At 42.8% G+C, this 22,431-nt stretch overlaps 1 protein-coding gene across 5 annotated transcripts in view; it reads left to right on the forward strand.

The window, feature by feature from the left end:
* The window catches only part of SVOP (SV2 related protein), a 107,387-nt gene that overhangs the window by 53,547 nt on the left and 31,409 nt on the right, over nucleotides 1-22,431 (forward strand). For all 5 annotated transcript variants that reach the window (XM_085879433.1, XM_085879434.1, XM_085879431.1 and 2 more), the window contains 8 exons: nucleotides 4,850-4,992; nucleotides 8,572-8,657; nucleotides 11,284-11,382; nucleotides 14,609-14,680; nucleotides 14,795-14,919; nucleotides 17,090-17,153; nucleotides 17,261-17,386; nucleotides 22,224-22,358. In XM_085879433.1, coding sequence (XP_085735559.1) covers nucleotides 4,850-4,992; nucleotides 8,572-8,657; nucleotides 11,284-11,382; nucleotides 14,609-14,680; nucleotides 14,795-14,919; nucleotides 17,090-17,153; nucleotides 17,261-17,386; nucleotides 22,224-22,358 — 850 coding nt within the window. The remainder of the gene's footprint in view (nucleotides 1-4,849; nucleotides 4,993-8,571; nucleotides 8,658-11,283; nucleotides 11,383-14,608; nucleotides 14,681-14,794; nucleotides 14,920-17,089; nucleotides 17,154-17,260; nucleotides 17,387-22,223; nucleotides 22,359-22,431) is intronic.

Here is a 22,431-nt window from a genome sequence, read left to right on the forward strand (position 1 = left end):
TCGGCCCCCGGACGGAGCGGGGTGGAGGGAAAGCGTGAGGGAACGCCCTTGTCGGGAACCCTCTCGAAGGAAGGTGGAGCCGAGAAAGGGGCAGGGCAAAGGGCGGAGCCCCGGGCGATAAAAGACGGACACGGGCGGGCGCAAGGAGCGCTTTTTCTTCCGCTTCGTCTTGGCTGGTGGTTCGGTTGGTTTTTGTGGAGAGTTGGTCTTCAGGAAGAGGTCCTGTGCCTGCGCCTTGGCGAGCGGCCCCGTCACGAAGGCACGGATGGGAGACGCGGTGACGCCCGTTGCGAGGTGGACCTGTGCGTCCGGATGGGGAGTGCCGGAGAGGGTTCGCTGGCCGCGAGAGAGGTAAGGGGCCGGGCGCGACCACGCTGACGGTCGCGGGAGAGGGACTCACCAGCCAAAGGGAAGTCGCGACTTCTTTCTTTCTCTTCTTTGGGGTTTTTGTATGGATCTTGTGGTGCCGTGTCTCGTAAAGTAGAACTGTTAAAGTGTTGCCGTGTGTACGCGTATTCGGTTGTCGCTCTGCATCGTTTCTTTTGTTTTAATTGCTTTATGTGCATTTTGATTGTGTATTGCTGTAAATACGTGCCTTACGTGCTTGTCTGTGTGTGTGTGTGTAAATAAAATGCTTGCTTGTTGAACTGTGCCCGTTTCGCTTTGTCTTTTCTCTATTGACCCTCCATCTTGCATCACGGAAAGGGGTTCGTAGTGGGTGCAACATCCCAGTAATTAATCGGAACCACCAAGGCCGACGATAACACCGCTCGGTTATCACTGTAGCACGGAACGGACCGCTTAAGCGGTTCGTGTCCGGAGTCGGCCTGTGGCGTGGTACGATCGCCCGGTCGACCCTCCGCGCAGGTACTTAGGTGGATCGAATTTGGCGAGCAACCCTATCCTGCGCGGGTGGCCAATTGGCACGGTCGTGGTGGGGTTAAACCCCCACCCGTGACTAGCTCCCGGCGTTGGTCCAAGAGGGTCACGACAGAATTGTCCGTCCGGTGGGCGACGTGCCGCGATTCGAGTGACGCGGCCATCCGCACGCCGGCGGGCACGAATTTACACACATATATACATATTGTTGCGTGTATATATATATATATATATATATATATATATATATATATATATATATATATATATATATATATATATATATACACACGTAATAACTTTTTTCAAAACATTTTTTTCTCCATAAAACACTCCCTGGCACTCACTAATGAATCTTTGAAAGTTTGTTGAAGATCTGTTTATCCATCTCTGAGAAAAATGGGGCACACACACACACAAACGGCGCTTATCATATCGATTATGAACCGTGGTGTCTGTCAGTACATTCATCTGTCTCCTGCTTATGGCGGCTGCATCCCATGCTGCTTTTGAGAAGCTCAACATTCATTTTTGAAATGACAGGGGAACAGGCATGAATTATAATGTATTCATCGGGACCATACATTGTGCAGAGCGTCGGTGCTGCCAAAGCAGTCTCCTGCGCTATTGGGCACAATCCTGGGCAGGTTGCCACTCCGACGCAGGATACTCGAATGGCTCGATCATCCCAGCAAGCTGCTACTCATTTTGCCGACCTCAGAAGGATGATAGGCTGAGCCTATCCCACCTGGTATTAATTCAATGACCGAGTAGGATTTGAATGCAGGACTCTGGGATCCCAAGCCTGCCACCCTAACCATTAATACAATACCAGACATATGAATTATAATGTTGCCCATTTTATTTCGCAAGTGATGTTTTGCGTTATTGGTTCACGAAAATATATTTTCACAAAAAAAATAAGTGACCACTACATTCGTTATTGTTGTGTGTCTGTCTGTCTGTATGTCTGTATGTCTGTATGTCTGTATGTCTGTATGTCTGTCTGTCTGTCTGTCCCGAGCATAGCTCCGTGGGTTTCGATCCGATCCTGAAAAACTTTTGGTGGGAGGTTTATATCATGATCTAGTTATGTTTCCCTGAAAATGGACATGGTGCTCCCATTATGGGTGGAGCTACGCCCAAAAAACACGCGTTTTTAGGGGGTAACCGATTTCAATTTGCATCGTCTCCTGGGGGTTTGTCGAATCTGACAGGGGTTTTGGTATTTGGTTAGCCCAATGGCACCTGCATAGCCCCACGGAGCTCGATTTTTCATTTTCATTCTAAGGTCAAGGTCACAAGGTCACGAACTGAGAAAATTGCGAATTTTGACATAAAAAAATTTCTTCACCGAGGGGTTTGTCGAATCTGGCAGGGGTTTCAGTATTTGGTTAGCCCAATGGCACCTGCACAGCCCCACGGAGCTCGATTTTTCATTTTCATCCCAAGGTCAAGGCCACAAGGTCACGAACTTAGAAAATTGCGAATTGTGTTTTTGAGGGGTTGCCAATTTCAATTTGCATCTTCTCCTAGGGGGTTTGTCGAATCTGGCAGGGGTTTCGGTAGTTGGTTAGCCCAATGGCACCTGCATAGCCGCACGGAACTTGTTTTCATTTTCGTCCCAAGGTCAAGGTCACAAGGTCACGAACTTAGAAAATTGCGAATTTTGACATAAAAATCCATCTTCTCCGAGGGGTTTGTCGAATCTGGCAGGATTTCAGTATTTGGTTAGCCCAATGGCACCTGCATAGCCCCACGGAGCTCGATTTTTCATTTTCATCCCAAGGTCAAGGTCACAAGGTCACGAACTTAGAAAATTGTGATTTTGACATAAAAATCCATCTTCTCCGAGGGGTTTGTCGAATCTCGCAGGGGTTTCAGTGTTTGGTTAGCCCAATGGCACCTGCATAGTCGCACTGAGCTCAAGTTTTCATTTTCGTCCCAAGGTCAAGGTCACAAGGTCACAAACTTATAAAATTGCGAATTTTGACATAAAAATCCATCTTCTCCGAGGGGTTTGTCGAATCTGGCAGGGTTTCGGTATTTGGTTAGCCCAATGGCACCTGCATAGCCCCACGGAGCTCGATTTTTTTTTTTTCATTTTCGTCCCAAGGTCAAGGTCACAAGGTTACGAACTTAGAAAATTTTGACATAAAAATCATATGACACCCAAACTTTGAGAGCGAGGATGACAATATTTTTTTATGCATAATCTTGAGATCATTCCCCACCTAAAGTCTTGAAACCATTTTGCTCTATCTCGAACACCTTGCCCGTGGCGCCCCCTTAAAGTTTGTTTTTACGCTGATTTCATCAAAGTATCGATAATCCGAGGAGTGCGAAATGCCATATAGCCTATATGACGTTATATTGTTCCTGCAATGTTCCAGAGGAAGTTTTGCACCAAAGGTCATAATCCTTGACCTTTGACCTTTAAAGTTCACAAAGGTCAAATTTTCAAAGTTGTGGGAATCGAACCGGGTTTTCGACCTTCTTCGACGAACTAACTCCATTAAGCTATAGCACGTATCCTGTTTCCTTATTTTAATATCCACAACATTGTTTTGTGACCTTTAAAGGTTATGCAAAGGTAAAAATTTTTAAGTTGTTGAACGAAACCGGGTTTTCGACATTTTGCAGCTAATAACCTGTCACTCGTACCACATCATGTTGATCATTTTTATAACTTGGTCAAACATTATCACATTGTCTCATCCTTGACTTCTGAAACAATCTCCATCGTCAAATACCGCTCGTGAACCATCGTCTTCAGACTTGTTTTTTATTATTATTATTATTATTATTATTATTATTATTATTATTATTTTTAAGACAAATTCAACCTCCGTTGCCTAATGTTGCCCCACCATTTTATGGTGGGTGGTACAAGTAGCTCAGAGCTTTGGATGTGAATGAAAACAAGAGTTCAACACAATTAACTTTTTCAGAGTCCATGAAATAATTTAAATTGATGGATTAACTTTAACTTTTCCCATCACTGGGGATGGGTACTTTTCCTTGTGCTTCGATTATGGAGCAAATGCCATTACCTGTAACGAACTGTGTAATGTTTGATGAGGCGAGATGTTTATTCCAAAAGGGGAAGAGAATAAAAGTTTGACAAGTTCACATGTTTTTTTTATTTTAAATTTATGTTGTGTGGAAAGATTGTCATAGTTCGGGGATAATTATGGTTACTTCTGGATATTGAATTACCTTATGTTAACGAGCAAATTCTATCAGTTTCTGGTTACAGAACTATTTTACATACTTATGAGTAGTTTTATAGGCGGAGAGGCTTTCGTCAATGTGCTTGCTCCAAGGATTGATATATGGTAGAGCAGAAGTACAGGAAGAGTTAAAATAACTTGCAGGAAAAAAAAAAGTTAAGCTGGCCTCTCATGATCATTCTGGTACTACTTGGGAGTGGTGTTCGACCTGAAAACTGCTGAAGAACGATTGTTACGGAAGAAATCTTTGGCCTGTCTTTGTTGAGGTTTTACAAATCTTTGTTAGGGGTGGGGAGGGAGGAATTATTTTCCAGGCCATCCCCTACAAAGAGTCTACTGATTTGTCTGTCACACACACACACACACACACACACACACACACACAGAGACACACACACACACACACACACACACACACACACACACACACACACACACACACACACACACACACACACACACACACACACACACACACACCAATCTGCAGTATTTGCCAATTTTGGGGGTTTTTTTTTCTTCTTCACATTAATAAAACCATTCTCTATGAATATGTGAAATTCACACTCTTTTATATTCAAAAACAAATTTTATTTTTGAATTCACTAGCTTTCATTTTTGTAACCTTGTATCCACCACAAATGTCTTGAGAACACAGTGTTCACACATATATATAGACAGCATGCCACCCTTCTTGGCCTTGGACGCTCGTGTCCTGGGGGTTTTTTTGTATGCAGTGTGGTCCGCTTCCGCCGCACCGGGGAGAGCGAGTTTTCAGGAGAAGATGATGATGCTGCAGTTATAGAAGGAGTTGGGCATGGCCGACGGATGGCGGGCAGCAAAACAACCGTTCCTCAAGACTTTGCCAACCCGACAGACGGTACGGTTGGCCTCGCATTGAGCTTACTGGATTGGCATTCCAGAGTTTGTGGGTTCAAACATCGCTTTAGGCAGCAGTATTAACGATTTTGCAGAATATGAAATAGTTTCAGGAGAATTACTTGTGTCACTATCGGACTTGTTAAAATGCAGCTGCCTCACAAATGACCTTCAGGGAAGGGGAAATCTGCCTGCCTCACCTGCTCTGGACTATTATAATCCCAGTCCTTGCATTTGGTGTAGTATATAGTAGAAAAATCGTGCAAATTATGATACAAGCATCAAATTTGGCATTTCTGTTCTGTAGGGCTTTCTGATCAAATCTGCCCGATTGGCCATTTGAAAATCCAAATTTTTCAAAATTTGGATTTTCAAATGGCCAATCAGGCAGATTTGATTATAATCCCCCTGCAGAACAAATGTGCCAAATTTGATGCTTGTATCATCATTTGCACGATTCCTCTCAAAAATTGCTGTTATCTGCCCCACTAATTCGGATTGACATCCTCTGCTCAGGGAAATTATGGATGAACACTGAATGCTTCTCATGAAATGTGATGCCTCAATCCCCCAAACTGAACAGAATAGATAAAACCCGATTGTCTTGACGTGTGCCTTAGATTAATGGATGTGCATGTATGAATGCATGCGTATTCACATTGTGATGCTTGGCTAAATGCTGGACAGACCATGTGCTTCTGCAGGTGAGACTGAAACTTTTAAACTCCTCAGAAGATCACAGGTGAAGATCGTAAGAAGATGTGCTGTCGACACACTTCAGAATGTGGAAAGAATAGAAGGGCGTCAGAAAGAAGTGAATGCCAATTTAACAAAAGCAAGGAGAATGATTTCAGTGAAGTGGGAATTGCTTCAGGGAGGTGTATTGACAGCTACAGAGCAGGTTCTAAGATGAGAGGGAAGAAGACGCACAGTTGCAAGAGATTGTAGAAGTTCGAGATGTTAATTCAGAAGTGTAATAACCTTTTTGTTTGGTGAGATCACAGTTCCAGCAGAGTGATTACTCAGGAAGAGGTATGGAGCGAAGAGTTACCTGGCACAGAGGAAGCGTGTTGCTCGAAGGATCAGTTTAGCCAAGATTGAATGGTTTCAGAATGAAGGCACAGCAGAGGTGGAGAAGGGGGTGAGTGACTTTGGAGTATGGAAAGGTCTGTGTTGTGGAATAGCTGGGTTGAAACCTTTCAAGACATCAGAGAGGGAAGCTTACGTGGGGGCTAAGATGTTTACACTTGGCATAGTCACTAATCAAACGTGCTCAACATCCCAAGTGTTTTTGAACAGGTGATTGAAGTAGTGCAGCATAGGTCCATGATGATAAGGATGCTGCATCTAACCAATGAAGAATAACTTTGTCAGGCTTTAGGCAAGTTACACAGAATAAAGACTGCAGGAAGAACTTGGATCCTGCCAGAGATGGCTGTGAAATGTGGTGCAAATGAGTGCTCAGACTACATGATGGATTTATTTCGAGCAGCATTGAAAAAGCAGCAGGTACCTGGATGATGTAGAGAATGCGGTGAGAGTTCAAATACTTAATAAAGGTGATTTGACAGTATGTGACACTTGGAGGGAATAGGTTTACTGAATGCGACTGACAAAGTCTTTCCATGTGTTCTTCAAGAGCCTTTGCAGAAGATCATTAAGGAGGTGCTCGCAGACTTGCAGTGTGCATTCAGGAAAAGCAGAGGATGCATTAACCTGTCATTTTGTGCTCAGTAACTAATGGAGAAGACCAACGAGTACAAAACAAGTTTTTTTTTTCTCCTCCTTTAGATTGCACACATGCACATCCATTGATCTACATGAGGTTGTCTCTACTCCCTGACAGGCTATGTGGATAGTCCGAAGGAAGTATGGCGTTCCACCTGTAAGGGTTAACTTAATGGGATCCCTTCATGAAGATGTGGTTGCAGAGGTGACAGTGAACTTGCAGAGTAACCCCACAGATCCAATCGACAACAGACTTGAGCAGGGATATACAATTGCCTTCATCTTATTTTCTTCAATCTGGTGATTGAACAGTGACATGAGCATATCAGTTGCTTGGGGTGAAAGTATTCTACATGTGCTGTGGGAAGCTGTATAGGGCGAGAACAAAATAATCAGGCCAGACAACTGTGAAAGAGCTGCTTTTTGCTTATGATGCATGGAGAAATACTGCCTCAAGAGCTGGCATAGAACAGGCAGTGGAGCTGCTTCTCATAGTGACATCTCAGCAGGGATTGACAATGAGTCCACATCTCAAAAGACTAAGCTGATGGTTGCTGGGGAAGGGCAGAAAGAGGCTGATGTGGTTGTGGTGGCGACTGAGTTTAAGTATCTCAGAGCAATAATGATCACCAGGAGTGGAAGTATAGGGAGAGAGGTTGGTGAGAATTTGGGCCATGCTTCATGAGCTTTCAGGGTATGATTTCAGCCTGTCTTTAAGTACAGTGACCTGTCAGTGCCCTTTGAATGACCACCAAGCAGTTGGTCTACATCTCTGTAGTCATATGTGTTTTTCTCTATAAATCAGAAACATGGAATAACACGAGTAGGACCAGCAAGAAGCTTGAGGCCTTCCATACTAGGTGCATGTGATGCATCCTTGGCATCATCAGAGCACAACAGATAAAGAATCGTATAGCAACACAGCAAGTGTGGCAAAGCTTAGACTTCACTCTTCTTTGGAGTAAATCCTGTGAAATGTAGGCTGAGATGTTTAGCTCATGTGGCAATGAAGAGTGCTACTCTAACCATTCAAAAACCTGCCTGGGACAGATTGCTAAGGACAGATCCTTTTTGGTTGTTTACTGTAGACACACCACACACCCATCGGCCACAGTTGAGTTGCTGGAGAGAGAAGCCGAGGCAAGACCTGAAGCGCTTCCAGATTGATGGGAGGACGTGGTTCCAGATGGCTCAAGAGAAGGGTTCTGGCGAATGGTGTGCAGGAATGGTATCAAAAAATCCTTATGGGAGGAGAGATACCAGGAGAGACAATCCCTGACACACTAGACAGACGCTGTGCACATTACACACACTGTACCAGCCACTTCTAATGTCAGGCATGTGGTTTCAGATTCCTCTCCAGGGCTGGGTACAATAATAATCAGTGTGTGAAATGCTTGGCCAACTTTGTCAGAGAGAGCAGAATTCCAGCACGATTGTGAAAAAAATGTCAGAGGCTATTCAGTGAAGATATGAAGATGTGAGCAGGCACAAATGCATGTGCAATGCCCACAAGTGACTGTTTCATTGTTTCAAATTTAGCTAGCTGTGTCCGTCACATTGTGGCAGAATGGTATCATCGGCTTACTGGAGCTAGCTTTTAACGTCAAGGTGTGTGGGAGAGAGTGTGAGAGAGAAAGAGATATCACCCAGGTGATGTCCCTGTGCCTTAACCACTGTACCCCCTCTTCCCTCCCTACACCCTCTGTGAAATTGCCAATAAACTAAGATTGAATTAAATGCAGTGTTACTACAGTCCAGGCATTGTGGGCCAAATAGCCTTTTCCTGTGTAAAAGATCTCCTGTACATATCTATTTTTATTTTCTTCATCCTCCCCTCCCCACCCCATAGATGTGTTTACAGTGGAAGAGGCTGTTGAGGCTATCGGGTTTGGAAAATTTCAATGGAAGCTTTCCATGATTACCGGTTTGGCATGGGTGGGTGTTTTTTGTTTTTTTTTCTCTCCATCTGACCACTCGCACCACACCACTCTTCACTTTTTAAAAATTGCCATCACTCTCCTTTCCTCCAATATGTCAGGGGAATTCAAAAGTTGTACAAATAAGATACTAACAATAGTCTAAGATACACCAATCTTTAAATTTTTTTCTCCATCCAAGCATGTATAATTGAAGGCTGTTCATCGAATTAAAGGAGGCCCATATTGTTGACAGAGCAACGGGGCCTTAACGACAAGTCAAGACACATTTCAAGGCTAAAACAAATTCTCGACAGATCGCCGTCGCAGGATACTCGACTAAAAGTGCAGGTATTCGATTTGGCCAAGTTGTCTGCGATAACTCTCCTTCCATTAGTGGAAAAATGCATGTGATCTTTAACGTCCACCAACAATCAGTAATGGCATTTGGGTCCTCGTCCTTAACGTCCTCCTAATGGACAGTGCACACATTGATTTCTACTCGTGCATGCGAAACATCAGGGTGACAGTTTATAATATAAACTGGGTCCACATTCAAATCTCGGACGAGACGGCTCAAAGGTTATAGTGCACATATCTCAAGTCTCGGCTGTCCTGCCAGCTCTTTATTTATAACCTTAAATGAAATTTATAATTGTGTTCTTCATGTATACACTACCGGTCAAAAGTTTGAGAACACCCCCATTTTTTCAGTTTTTACCAAACTTTAAGCAGTTCAAGTCCAGTGAATAACCTGACATGGTACAAAGCTAAGCGGTAAACTGCCGGAGGTTAAAAAGAACAAGTTTAGGTTTCCAAAAACTGAAAAATAATTTAAATTTCAGAGTTGTTAAAAAAGGCAATTTTCAGGGAACAAGTAATGGATTAGCAACTGCAGCTGTTATGCAGCAATGGAAGTAAATTAAGCCTTGAAAGTTGATGCAAACAATTCCTACAGGTGACACTAACTTTTATTGATTAGTTACAAACCCTCTGTCTGTATAAAAGCAGTGTTGGAACAGACTGTGTTGCTCCACCCTCTGAAGCATTATTTGGACAATATTGCACTGCAGGAAGTAAGATATTGCTATCATAATTGGTGGGAAAAAAACAATTAACAAAGGAAGACAGACAGATCATGATAACCCTTAAAAGTGTAAGTCTTTCCTTTAGAGAAATTGCAAATAAAGCCAAGATGTCAGTGAGTACAGTTTCCTACACCATCAAAAGGCACTTGGAAACTGAAGGAAACTCTGACAGGAAGAGGTCTGGCAGACCCAAAGCCACAACACAACCAGAAGACAAGTTTCTGAGAGTCAACAGCTTGCGTAATCGGCGGCTCACAGGACAGCAGCTTCAAGCACAGCTTAACACTGGTCAAAGTAAGGAAGTCTCAATTTCAACTGTGAAGAGAAGACTTCGAGCTGCAGGTTTGACAGGTCGAGTGGCAGTAAGAAGGCCATTGCTAAGATGGCAAAATAAGAAAAGAGGCTTGTCTGGGCCATGAAGCACCGCCAGTGGACTACTGAAAACTGGAAGAAGGTCTTATGGACCGATGAATCAACATTTGAAATCTTCCATGCATCACGCAGGGTTTTTGTACGTCGTCGAGTAGGTGAAAGGATGGTTCATCAGTATGTGACACCAACTGTCAACATGGAGGAGGAAGCGTGATGATCTGGGGCTCTTTTGCTGGATCCAGAGTCGGTGATTTGTACAGAGTGACTAGCACCCTGAACCAAAAGGGCGACCACAGCATTTTGCAGCGCCATGCAATACCCTCTGGTCTACACCTAGTTGGTCAGGGGTGATTCCTACAGCAAGATAACAACCCAAAACATACCTCCTGGCTATGTCAGAACTACATTGGAAGAAAAGAACAAGGTGGGAGGCTTCAAATCATGGAATGGCTAGCACAGTTTCCAGACTTAAACCCCATCGAGCTGGTTTGGGATGAACTGGACAGAAGGGTGAAAGCAAAACAACCTACAAGTGAAACACATTTGTGGGAACTTCTGCAACAGTGTTGGGAAGAACTTTCCAAACAATATTTAATTTCCACTGTAGAAAGAATGCCACGAGTATCTTCGGCTGTTATATCTGCAAAAGGTGGCTACTTTAATGAGTTGGCAATTTAGAGTAAATTTTGTTCAACAAAACGATTCCATGATTTATTTTTTTATCTGCAATTGTTTATTTGTTCTCTGCTTTAATGTCAGAGTATATCGAAACATTAAACTGCTTAAATTTCAGTAAAAACTGGAAAATGGGGGGTGTTCTCAAATTTTTGACCGGTAGTGTATATATTTTTTTTTCTCTATCGTGTCTTGGACTATCGTGAGTATCTCGTTCATCCAACTTTTTGAACAGCCCTCACACACCTTGCAATGGATAAACGAAGATAAAGTTTGGGGTGTCTCTTTAATATTTAAAACTTGTAAGGTGTCTCAATAAAATTTATGGAGTTTTTTTTTAATATTTCAGAAAAATTAAACAAATGGCAGAGAGAAGGGCGATGTTGAGTGTTCGTAATATCTAATAGTCGGCGTTAGCGTGTTGTGCAATGATTGTCCATGATCAGTCGGCTGATAAACTTTGAGAACCTGATTACCGGTTTGTCGATTTTTCCTTTGAATGTTGTTCAGATGGCCGATGCCATGGAAATGATGATCTTGAGCATCCTGGGAGCTGAACTTCGCTGTGACTGGCTTCTAGCAAACTGGCAGGTTGCCCTCATTACCTCTGTGAGTTAGATGTTCTTATCCTCTTATTTCAGATTGCATGTCCAGCGTTTTTGAATTTTTTTTTTTAAACTTTAGGACGTATGAAGTACAGTATTCATCAAGTCATTCCAGATCACTTACTACCAGTCCTTCCCCTGCTTTTAGTATTGGACTTGGTGTGCCTACCCATTTCAGTAATGAAACCCATTTCATTACGCTTCTTTCAGTAACAGATTATAATTATTATCCCCACGCTTTTGAAAAAATGGGGGGATAATATAATCGGCTCTGTCTGTCTGTCTGTCCTTCCGTCACACTATCTCCTAAACGGTTGGGCAGAAATTCACCAAACATCACCACCATGGCAAGAAGGTGCAAGAGCAGTATCATCTTTGGCCGTGCCCTCTGGGACTCTTGGGTGGCGTCAAAAGGTCAAATTCCAAAAAATGCAATGAGGGGCCCATTTTAATCCCTCCGCTGATGAAGTTACCGGAGGTGTGTTTTTTTTGGGGTTGCCCGTCCGTGGTAATTTTCTGTTTTTTCTGCAACGCTTACGGGATCGACACAAAATTTTCCCCATTGGTGCGACTACTCGTGCAGAACGTTTTAATGATAATTATGATGTCATAAGTCATGTGTGGCAGACATGTTGGAAAAAAAGTAAAAACTTTGAACCTGTGTATCTTTGAAACTGCTCCATAGAAAAAAATTGAAACTTCACACATGTCAAGTATTCTTCATGGGAAACAAATAAAATGGTTTTTTTTTGGTTTTTTTGATAATGTCATAGCTGTCTTCGTTATAACATCATAATTGCATACATTGAATGTTTTATCTGATCAGAATGAAAATTTTTGATCGAGGGCGAAATTGTATGGGGGGGGAGGGGGGGTTGAAAAAAATTGACGTCAGTCACGTGCTTCGGCAACCTTCCCCCCCCACCTTTTTAACATAACCTTCATAAACCTCCTCCTCTGAAACGGCTGAACAGATCGAGGTGAAACTTTACAGGTATCCATGAGGGGGGGTGGGGGGGAGTCTCCACCTATGACATCATAGGTCACATGGTTTGGTAGCTTTGATATTTTGAAGGGGGAACAGGGGAAGCATCCTGTGTGCGAAGTGAATGGGGAAAATGAAGTGGCAGGCATGATGGAAAACGTTTGTATGGAGGGCAGCCAGGGAAAACAATGGGCAGTGTGTGTTCTGCGGATCTTGCAAAGTCCAGATGAGGAGACCATCCCCAAGAGCGAAACCCTAAAGAAGAGGGACAAATCCCAAAGAGAGAGTAAAACAGCACAATTTGTGCAGGGCCTGGCTCACGGCCGAGACCCCAATGGAACACTGTGTCCTCCCTCCAGCTGACTCAACTGCAACTCCCACTGATTTCGAATTTTCCAACCCCGTGGACGGTACCTTTTATCACCTTTCCCACGGCCACACCCACACATGCTCTGCTCACCATCCTGAACCGACCAATAATGGAACTCGAACGCCGTGTCGTCACCAGCATGACCCGAAACATTGCGGTTCAGGGGCATGTTTTATCAGCCCACACAGGATATAAAAGTTCAAAAATATCTCCTTACCTTACCTGGAGACTCAGCTGGTTTAAATAGAGGATCAAAATGAACGCTTACCTACGTAATGTCAATGCCAACACTGCCCTTCTCACAGCATACATAATAACAAGACGACTTCACTGTAACAAATCCATGTTACAGAACAATGTTCTAAGCTACTTGAGCGCATGGACCACCTAACTTACCTACCTAATACGTACCCCCTTCAACGTAACACAATATTCCAAACAATGTTTAAAAAAAGAAAAATTATCACAAAATAATATTTTCCAACATTATGATGTCAATATATATTTTTAACCTCCGCCATCGAAGATGGATGGAGGTTACTGTTTTCACCCCTTTCTGTTTGTTTGTCTGTTTGATTGTTTGTTTGTGAACAGTATTACGGAAAAACTCCTCGACGGATTTCAACGAAACTTTGTGGGGGGTTAGGTCTGGTCCAAGGATCATGCCATTAGATTTTGGACTTGTCCAAAATCCAATATGGCCACTATGGCGGCCAATTTGAAAGAATATTTTAAAAAAAAATTTTTTGCATTTCTACATGTTTTAAGTGATTTCCAACCCCCCCCCCCCCAAAAAAAAATTGTTGGAGAAAATTTTTTTTGCAACTTTTTGCAACAAAATTTCGATTTTTCTTTTTACATTTCTACATGTTATAAGTGATTTCCAACAAAAAAAAACATGCCAAAATTATAATTGCGGCTGATTTTAGAACTTCAGGTGGATATACCCACGTAAAATCAATTTCTGTCTCAAGCAATCTAGTTATGACGAATTAATTGAGTATGTAAAAGTTAAAAGTAAAAGGGAAAGTTGCAAACTATAACTCTGTGCGCACTGTTGACGTCAAATTGAATGAATAGGATATCAGGTTCACTTGAGTGACCTAGCAGTATTGGCGGCGGAGGTTTTTCACTCTACCGAGTGCTCCCCCTCTACTTTGTTTTGGAATCATCCACATGCCTGGTTTTTTTTTCGTTTGGAATTTTTGTACATTGCTCCTTTCCAATTCCATATCTAACCGATGCATGACATCATTGCCGGGTGCCGAAGGAAGGAGTACTCAGCTTTTACTCCGTTTTCTTGTTTGTTTGTTTGTTTGTTTGTTTGTTTGTCCAGGCGATATCTCAGCCATCCTTTGATCGAGGAAGCTGAAATTTGGGGACAAAAATGAAGATGTGCTTTGTCAAAAAAGTATTTTTTTTTCTTTTTTGATTAATCATTTAATTGATTAATTACTTTATTATTATTATTATTATTATTATTATTATTGTTTTAATATTTATTATTTTATTTTCTTTCTCATCAGGGCAAAATCTCGGGCACCTTTTGAGCTCAGAAGCTGATGTTTGGACACGAGTGACCAAGAAGTGATTTGGCTATAGAGGGGGCGGTTTATTTAGCATGGTGGGGGGGGAGGGAGGGCGGTGTACTTTGGTACTGCTGCTTGTTTTTTGTTTTTAAATTGCTACAAATGTATTTTACTCATGCTTCTTTGGCTCAGGTATCTTTTATATGAATGTTCTTTAAGTAGTATCTGTTATAGCAAATGTTGGATGATTCACAAAAATTAATGAATCACCCCCTCTCCCCCATCTCATTTCCAACCCCTGCTGACTTACCCACTCTCCATTCACCATTCTGTCATGACCCTTCAGGTAGTGTTCTTTGGGATGATGGTGAGCTCGTCATTGTGGGGAAACTTTGCTGACAAGTGGGGACGGAAGTCGGTATGACTGTTCTCAACAAAACACAAAGTGCATTGTTGCTTATTGAAAAATCTGACGATTTCTGGACAAATTTTTAACGCACTTTTCATGTAATCATCTCTGCCAATTCAACAGACCCTCATTATGAGCATAGCATGGACATCCTACTTTGGCTTTCTGAGTGCATTTGCTCCGGTTTTAAACTGGTTCCTCTTTCTCCGAGGATTGGTCGGTGTTGGGATGGGCGGAGTGCCACAGTCGTGAGTATGATTTTGTTTGAGACAATTTTGTCTCATACATGTTTTGAATTGCTCTTTTAATTTACTTTTTTTCTCTCGCTCTGTAGTTTCTAAGGCTCATTGAAGATCTGTGACACACTTATCATGCAAACACTAGTATGCAGACAGACAGAAGACAACACAGGACTTAACATCAGACAAACACTTGACCTAGGGGCAAGTTACATCTTGGAGAATTTTTTGGTACCAGTGCTGCCATGTAATGGTGGTGCTTTTCTAAATGCATCACGTGGGGAACTTTTTAGGATAAATCACCCTCTCCAAGGGATGCCAATCCACAGATATTTTTTGCGTTCTATCCTCTAAATGCTGACCATCAAATGAGGAAACAACAGGTTCCATTTTTAAAGTCTGGTGTGACTTTGCAATGGTAATAATCAAACTCGCCGAGGGTCACAGTTTGGTGGTGATCATGCTGTTTACAGTGCTTATTGCAATCACTGTTTCAGGTGATCATGTTAGTGTGATTCCTCAGGTGGTTTATTTTTTGGGAGTCTGATCCTAGATATGTCATTGGTCTGGTTTAATCATGCAAAGAAAAGCTTGTGCCCGTGTTGACGGACAAGATAATGGATTATATTGTTGCGGACCCGGGGTCGGGGGTGAGAAGACCACGAGGGGGAGAAAGCTACCTCGGGTTCTCACCAGACTCTCCGGAATCGCAGGCCGTCGCACATGAATAACTCCGTGACACGGCAGATCACGAATCGACCATGAACGCCAATAACTCGACCACGTGACTTAAGGACTCCGTCTATTGAATACGGGTTACCTAATGGTCACGTGATCTAATTATCGGGTGACACGCCCTCGGTACACCCTGTTCAAACCGGAACACCTTACCAGATCAGATGTAGCCGAGCGTAACTGCCCAAGGACGTACAGGCTAGTAAAACAGATCGCTGGGGGATAGCGTCCTGGCCAGACTAGGATACGAACCGTGCTGGACCAATGAAGGAAAAGACAAAAACAAGCTGGGAACATTTCTACACAAGCATTTATTTACATTCAAGTGAGGAAAGGCATGTGGCTCGGTAAATGGGGTTTATTATTATGTACAGCAGGGATAGCAAGGAATTTATGGGATGCGACAAAAAGCAAGCAAATTTACAAAAGTAGACACAGAGCAGACTTAGAACTTATAACTTGTACTACTTAGAACTTCTACAATCTTAACTTGTACTACTATAGGCACCATCACATACACACACACACACACACACACACACACACACACGGAAGATTAGATAGCCAGAAGGAAAGGGAGCAGATGAGGACGAACAGCCTCGCAATACCTGGCATGGTCAGCTGACCAACGCAGCCCAGTATGCTTTGGGGGAGGTAGGAGGGAGAAATACTAATGTGGGAGGTGTGGTGTGGAATATGGGGAGTGTGGTTTCATGCCAGAGGAAACTGATTGTGAATCTGTAATGGATGGTCTTTTGTGTATTTAAAGGGGACGATTGGTGGGCGAGGTGGTGAGTATTTGGTGAGCGAGGGGTGAGCAAGTTTGGATGCCGTTGTAAATTGGTGCGCAGATTTGAACGAAAGGACAGGCCATGTGTGCGCCTTATAACGAGTTTGTTCTTTTGGTGATTCTATCACGGGAGGTTGCGTGGTATGTTTGCTTGCTTGTTTGATTTGATTTGTACCATGGATAAAAGGAAAGGGTTGGAATGGAAATCAGGATAGAAGATAGAGATGTAGTTATTTGACCGAGCTATTAGACCCACGCAATGCACTTTATCCCGTTAACCCACTAGACATGAGGGGCAGATCTGACTGCATGAAGACTAATGAAATAACTGCCTGGGAATCACTGTATGTTGGGTGCCATTGCCTTAGAGGCATGCGGTTTTGCAGAACCGCAACAATATCAACTAAAACACAAGTTCACATTCACCACTATGGGAAATGAGGCACCACTGACATTTTGAGTGTTACCTGTTACCTCACAAAGCCTTTTTGATGCTGTTGACTTTGGGGGAGTTGAAGGATTTGGAGAAACAAATAAACTGTTTGAAAATTCTGTTCACTGCTGTTGGTGGACATTCCCGGCAGTTTACTGGTGTTGTGATGTAAATGGACCCCATGAGCTCACTGTCTATTTAACCCCTCCTTGTGCAAACAGTGTGACCTTGTATACTGAATTCCTTCCCACCAAATCGCGAGCAAAGTGCGTCGTTCTGATCTCGGTATGGACATACACACAATCTCAGGATTGAAAGTTGATCGAGGTTTGTGCACATTGAAGATGGTAGATGTTGTGTTGTGAGGTTGTGAGTGTTCTCTTTGTGTTCAGATTTTCTGGGCGATTGGAACATTATTGGAGGTGGTCCTCGCTGCCTTGATGATGCCGACGTTAGGATGGCGATGGTTCCTTGCAGTCTCCTCCTTTCCCCTCTTCCTTTTCATTTTCCTCAGCTTTGTGAGCCACAAACAATTATTTCACTATTGTTTGACCCGTTTTCTTCCCCATATTGATATTCTGAGTTTTATTGTCATTTAAACATATTTCTAAAACCTCACTTTTAGTTTATCATGGAGGGGGCTATCACCATATCTTTATTTTGGGAGAATTGAATAGTTTATTTGAACTTGCACTTCGTAGCCATTCAGCTAAATTATGTGAAATTCCAAATTATGGAACTTAAAGACGAAATGAAAAAATGAGAAATATGGTTTCACATCACTAAAGATAAACTATAATCAAAGACATAATGACTTGATTATGCATTCAGAAAATACAAGCAGTAAAGTCTATACATGTTATCATTAGTCATTAAATATGTTTAAGATGCAAACAAATGATGAGGCATCACTTTAAGATAACTGAGATAAAAGCATTATTACAAAATGAAACTATAAAGAGTAATCAGAGATTCCAGACCCTTGCCAGGACTTGTTTTATGTGCTTGTGTCATGTGCAGATGATGCATCGACGATATAAGCTATGTTCATCAACCTGACAAATAGACCTTTTAGGTTTTACTAGACGACCCATGAACCCATTGGGTTGCCGTTGTGACAGCGGTTGATAAAAAAAGATAGCTCCAGCAAACTATACCGCAGAAGTTGTTTGCATTGATCAAATTATCCCAAAGAGTACTTGACTGAATTGGGAATTAATTTTTAATATTTTTTTTTGTTGTTGCCTGATTTGAACGAAACTTGATACTGCACACCGCAGGAGAATGGTGAGTAAGTTGGCCCTAAATCTTTTGTGCTATCATGTACCATTTTGGCTGTATTTCGGACACATACATACATACATACATACATACAAGATGAGAGTTTTAGTAATATATAGATTGCATAGAATCGTGCTACAAACACATGTATGTTTTAGGGACGTGCTCACGTACCAAACATACATACTCTGTGGATGTAATCCTGCTCCAATAGTACGTACTTTGTCGAAACAAAAAAAATGAAAGAAAAAAACTTTCTTCATAGCACCATTGGAATTTTTATTGTCATGCCGTACTTTCTCGACACTCGTATTCTTAATAGTACTCCCAGGCAAAAATGCTTCAGTTAGAACTGTAGTATATGAGAGCTGTACTCTTGTATACCATAGTTGGTAACAAGTGCTACTACAGAAGTCTGCAGAGAATTAATACAGTAAAGGAATGCTTTTTTTTCCTTGGGTTTCTTTATAAACATGCTCACATTTTAATTGTACATACTTCATGGATGTAATCACATTTTAATTGTACATCAGATAACAGTCTGGCCGGTCCAGGGTCAGGTTCTACATCATTCCGATCTCATCCAGGTTGCAGGGTGCAATTAAAATCACCCCCCCCCCCCGTTTTGATGCACTTTTGCAGGTCTAATTGCCTCATGTGGAGTCATAACCTGTCATGGAAGATTGTCGGTCTGTGCCCTTTGAAGGAGCTTAGACATTTAGTAAAGTAAGTTTGATGTTCCTATCAACAAAATTCAGAGAAGCAAAGTGACCTGGGATTATTTCCTGAAATGAAAATTGGAGCGGGTAAAAATGGGGATTAACCATAAAGGCTGTGCGAGAGTTTGAATCGCTAAAGCAGCCAGTCTTCTTCATCATACGGTTCTACTCGGTGTGAGACGCTGGAGTAGAATGGGTTTCCTGCAAGAAAGTTACATCTAATTTACAAAGCAAAAAAATGATCCTTAATATCAATACGTCTCTTCCTGAAAGTCTGGTTCAAGAATTTGAGGATTTGTGATGGCAAGACATGAGAAACATTGTTTGTTGGGAATTCCTCAATGTCATTGTGATTCATCCTTTGAGATACCGGAAGCAATATCCGGAAAATCCTAAATTTCCGGTTCACGAGCTATACTCATGTTCCGTGGTGTGTAGGTGTCAGTCTGCTCCATCTTAGATGAAGTAGGGAGGTGGGGGGGGGGGGAAGGCTCTGATATATTATCGGGTAATGTTGAGGGAAGAGGGGCAGGAGGATCAGAGTCTATCACAGGTTTATCAACATGAGGTTCTTCTTCTACCCTGTCGCTACATTCGGGCGTCTTCAGGGGCAGTCGGTGTGGCCATTTCCGCAATTGAAGTCATTGGTGGTTAAATCGAGGCATTGTTGGGTGGAGCTATGAGGCAGTTTTTGGCCCTTTTACAGTTGGGTCCTTACGTGGCTCATTCTTATTACAACAAGAAGGAATGAAGACTGTGCATTCTTTAACTATCTCTGAAAGCAAATCACATTCACCTTGATCTACCAGTCGGAGTATACATCTTCACTTGAGCGACTCACACCAATTACTCATGGATATGGTATCTGAGAAATCTGGAGTTGTGTTCGATGTGAATATTTCTCTCGCTGCCAAAACCACCACCTTTCCTTTATGGAGGGCATGTTCCTCCTGAGCCATTTTCCTCTTCCTGAACTGTGAAACCAGCATAAACCCATCCCAAACACTTGAGGTATTGTCACCTTTGACCTTTGGGATTGTTGTTACATTATCTGAGACAGTAACTGTAGCAGGGTCATCGACGATAAAGGGTGGAACCATATTAGCCAGAGTGGTAGTTTCCTCAGCCGAAGGGGATGCGGTTTGAGAACAGGATCGTTTTAAGTCACCAAACTGACCACAGACGAAGCATTTTGATGTTTGTCGATGCGTACACTTGATAATCATGTCAATCCACGTGGAATTGAATCGCTACATTAAGTACGTTCTCTACGTGAGATATGGGAAGCACAATGTACGCCTGTCGCTGGAAAGACGTAACACGTTTAGCCTGTTCATTCCGGCTCCTCAGAGGTAACATTGCAATCTGAGACCACAGTTCTAAATCGAGATAACTTGGTTCGAGGTGCTTCATTCTTCATAAATGGTGGAACATTACTGAGTAAAATTTTTACAGCAGAGGTTGTGAGTGGAAAGGCCAAGATGAAACGTCCATTATCGGGAGATAAACCAGCAGAGATGATCTCACGTACCAATTGTTCATCTGACACAAAATGTACTACTTGTTTGTTCATTCGCGGAGCTGCTTGTGCTTTTTCAAATCCAACAATATTTCCAATATTTCCATTATCTTCCACACTGACTTCATCAGAAGGAACGCACACTACGCTATGCTTCCACGTAAGGCCCTCGAAGGCCACATAACAGTAACGCGCCAACATTTCTCATTTCAAAATAAACCAAGTGAATGAAAATGAGGAGAGGGCCTGGGGTGGGGGGGGGATTTTGCTCTTTGGGATTTGTCCCTCTTCTTTAGGGAAATGCGGGTCTCTGACCAGCAAAGAAACGCACCACTCAGCATATACATAGCTATGAGAAACATTAACTGAAGACACACCTCGTAATACAGGCAAGAGAAAATGCACCTGGCGACTGGTTAAGCTGCCGACGAGGAGCTTACCTATATCACAAGATGTGGGCTCACTGTCTCTCTCTCTCTCTCTCTCTCTCTCTCTCTCTCTCTCTCTCTCTCTCTCTCTCTCTCTCTCTCTCTCTCTCTCTCTCTCTCTCTCTCTCTCTCTCTCTCTCTCTCTCTCTCTCTCTCTCTCTCTCTCTCCCTCTCTCCCTCTCTCCCTCTCTCCCTCTCTCCCTCTCTCCCTCTCTCCCTCTCTCCCTCTCTCCCTCTCTCCCTCTCTCCATCTCTCTCCCTCTCTCCCTCTCTCCCTCTCTCCATCTCTCTCCATCTCTCCATCTCTCTCCCTCTCTCCCTCTCTCCCTCTCTCCCTCTCTCTCTCTCCCTCTCTCTCTCTCCCTCTCTCTCTCTCTCCCTCTCTCCCTCTCTCCCTCTCTCCATCTCTCTCCATCTCTCTCCATCTCTCTCCCTCTCTCTCCCTCTCTCCTCTCCCTCTCCTCTTTCTCTCCCCTCTCTCTCTCTCCTCTCTCTCCCTCTCTCTCTCCCTCTCTCCCTCTCTCCCTCTCTCCCTCTCTCCCTCTCATAGAAAGGGAATGGGAAAGGTAAGGAAATGAGGGAATACAAATGCAAGAAAGCAACACGAATAACAAAGGGAAAGGGAGGGGAAAACCAAGGTTGAGGGTGGGGGGAATGAAGCGGGATGGGAGGAAGAGGGAGGGGGAAGGAGAAAGGAAAATAAATACAGAAAGAGAGAGAAAGACGATGAAGATGAAAAAAAATGGCAACTGCAACACCGAACTACACACACACGCACGCACGTACGCATGCACCCAGCCGCCATGACACCGCACCCAATGCACCAATGGCCAGCAGGCGGTGCTCGAGACAGAGACAGAGAGATTGAGAATATTCAGCAATACACGGATCATAAAGTGTTATGGTAATGTATGGACAAAATAAGCAAAATTATAAGTTTAGAGTCCATTTGAGTTCAAAAGCCTAGTAAAAAAGGTATAGGACTGTTTCTATAGCAGTTAAATTGAGAGAATTAAAATTGAGAAAAAGATATTGAGAGGGGAAGAAAGTGGGGATACAGAGTATGGTGAAAGTTAGGGAGAGATGGGAAAGTTTGGGAAGGGATAGGAGTGTGTGATAAGTTGGTGGAGTGGAGAGGCGGGTGGGGGGGGGGTGAGTGTGAGGTCAAAATTTTTGCCACATTTGTAGACACAATTAATTGATCACCCACAACCATGTTTTTCTTTCAACATTCTTGTCATCATCACCATTGAATTTGGTTTGTATTATAATTTGATGCATCATTTATAGATTGAACCCCAGTGTTGCTGTTTCTATTGAATTACCTTTTAATGTAGCACACACTATATTATCTCCAGGCACTGACACTTTTTCCATCCTATTGATTGTCCATGTTGTCTGACTGCAGTGGCTTCCTGAAAGCTCACGGTTTGAGGTCCTCAATGGAAAAGTGGACAAAGCACAAGCAACCCTTCGATGGATAGCAGCCGATAATAATGTCCCAATGCCACTTGGAACTTTATCCAGCGGTGGATGCCAGCAGGTGACATGTGCACTCCAAACTGCTCATTCGTCAAGAGTTTTGCTTTCATTTGGATTTCAAGTTGGTGTCCATT

The sequence above is a fragment of the Eptatretus burgeri genome, chromosome 4 (assembly GCF_056783735.1).
Source record: "Eptatretus burgeri isolate ZD-2024b chromosome 4, Ebu_testis_v1, whole genome shotgun sequence".
Classification (NCBI taxonomy): Eukaryota; Metazoa; Chordata; class Myxini; order Myxiniformes; family Myxinidae; genus Eptatretus; species Eptatretus burgeri.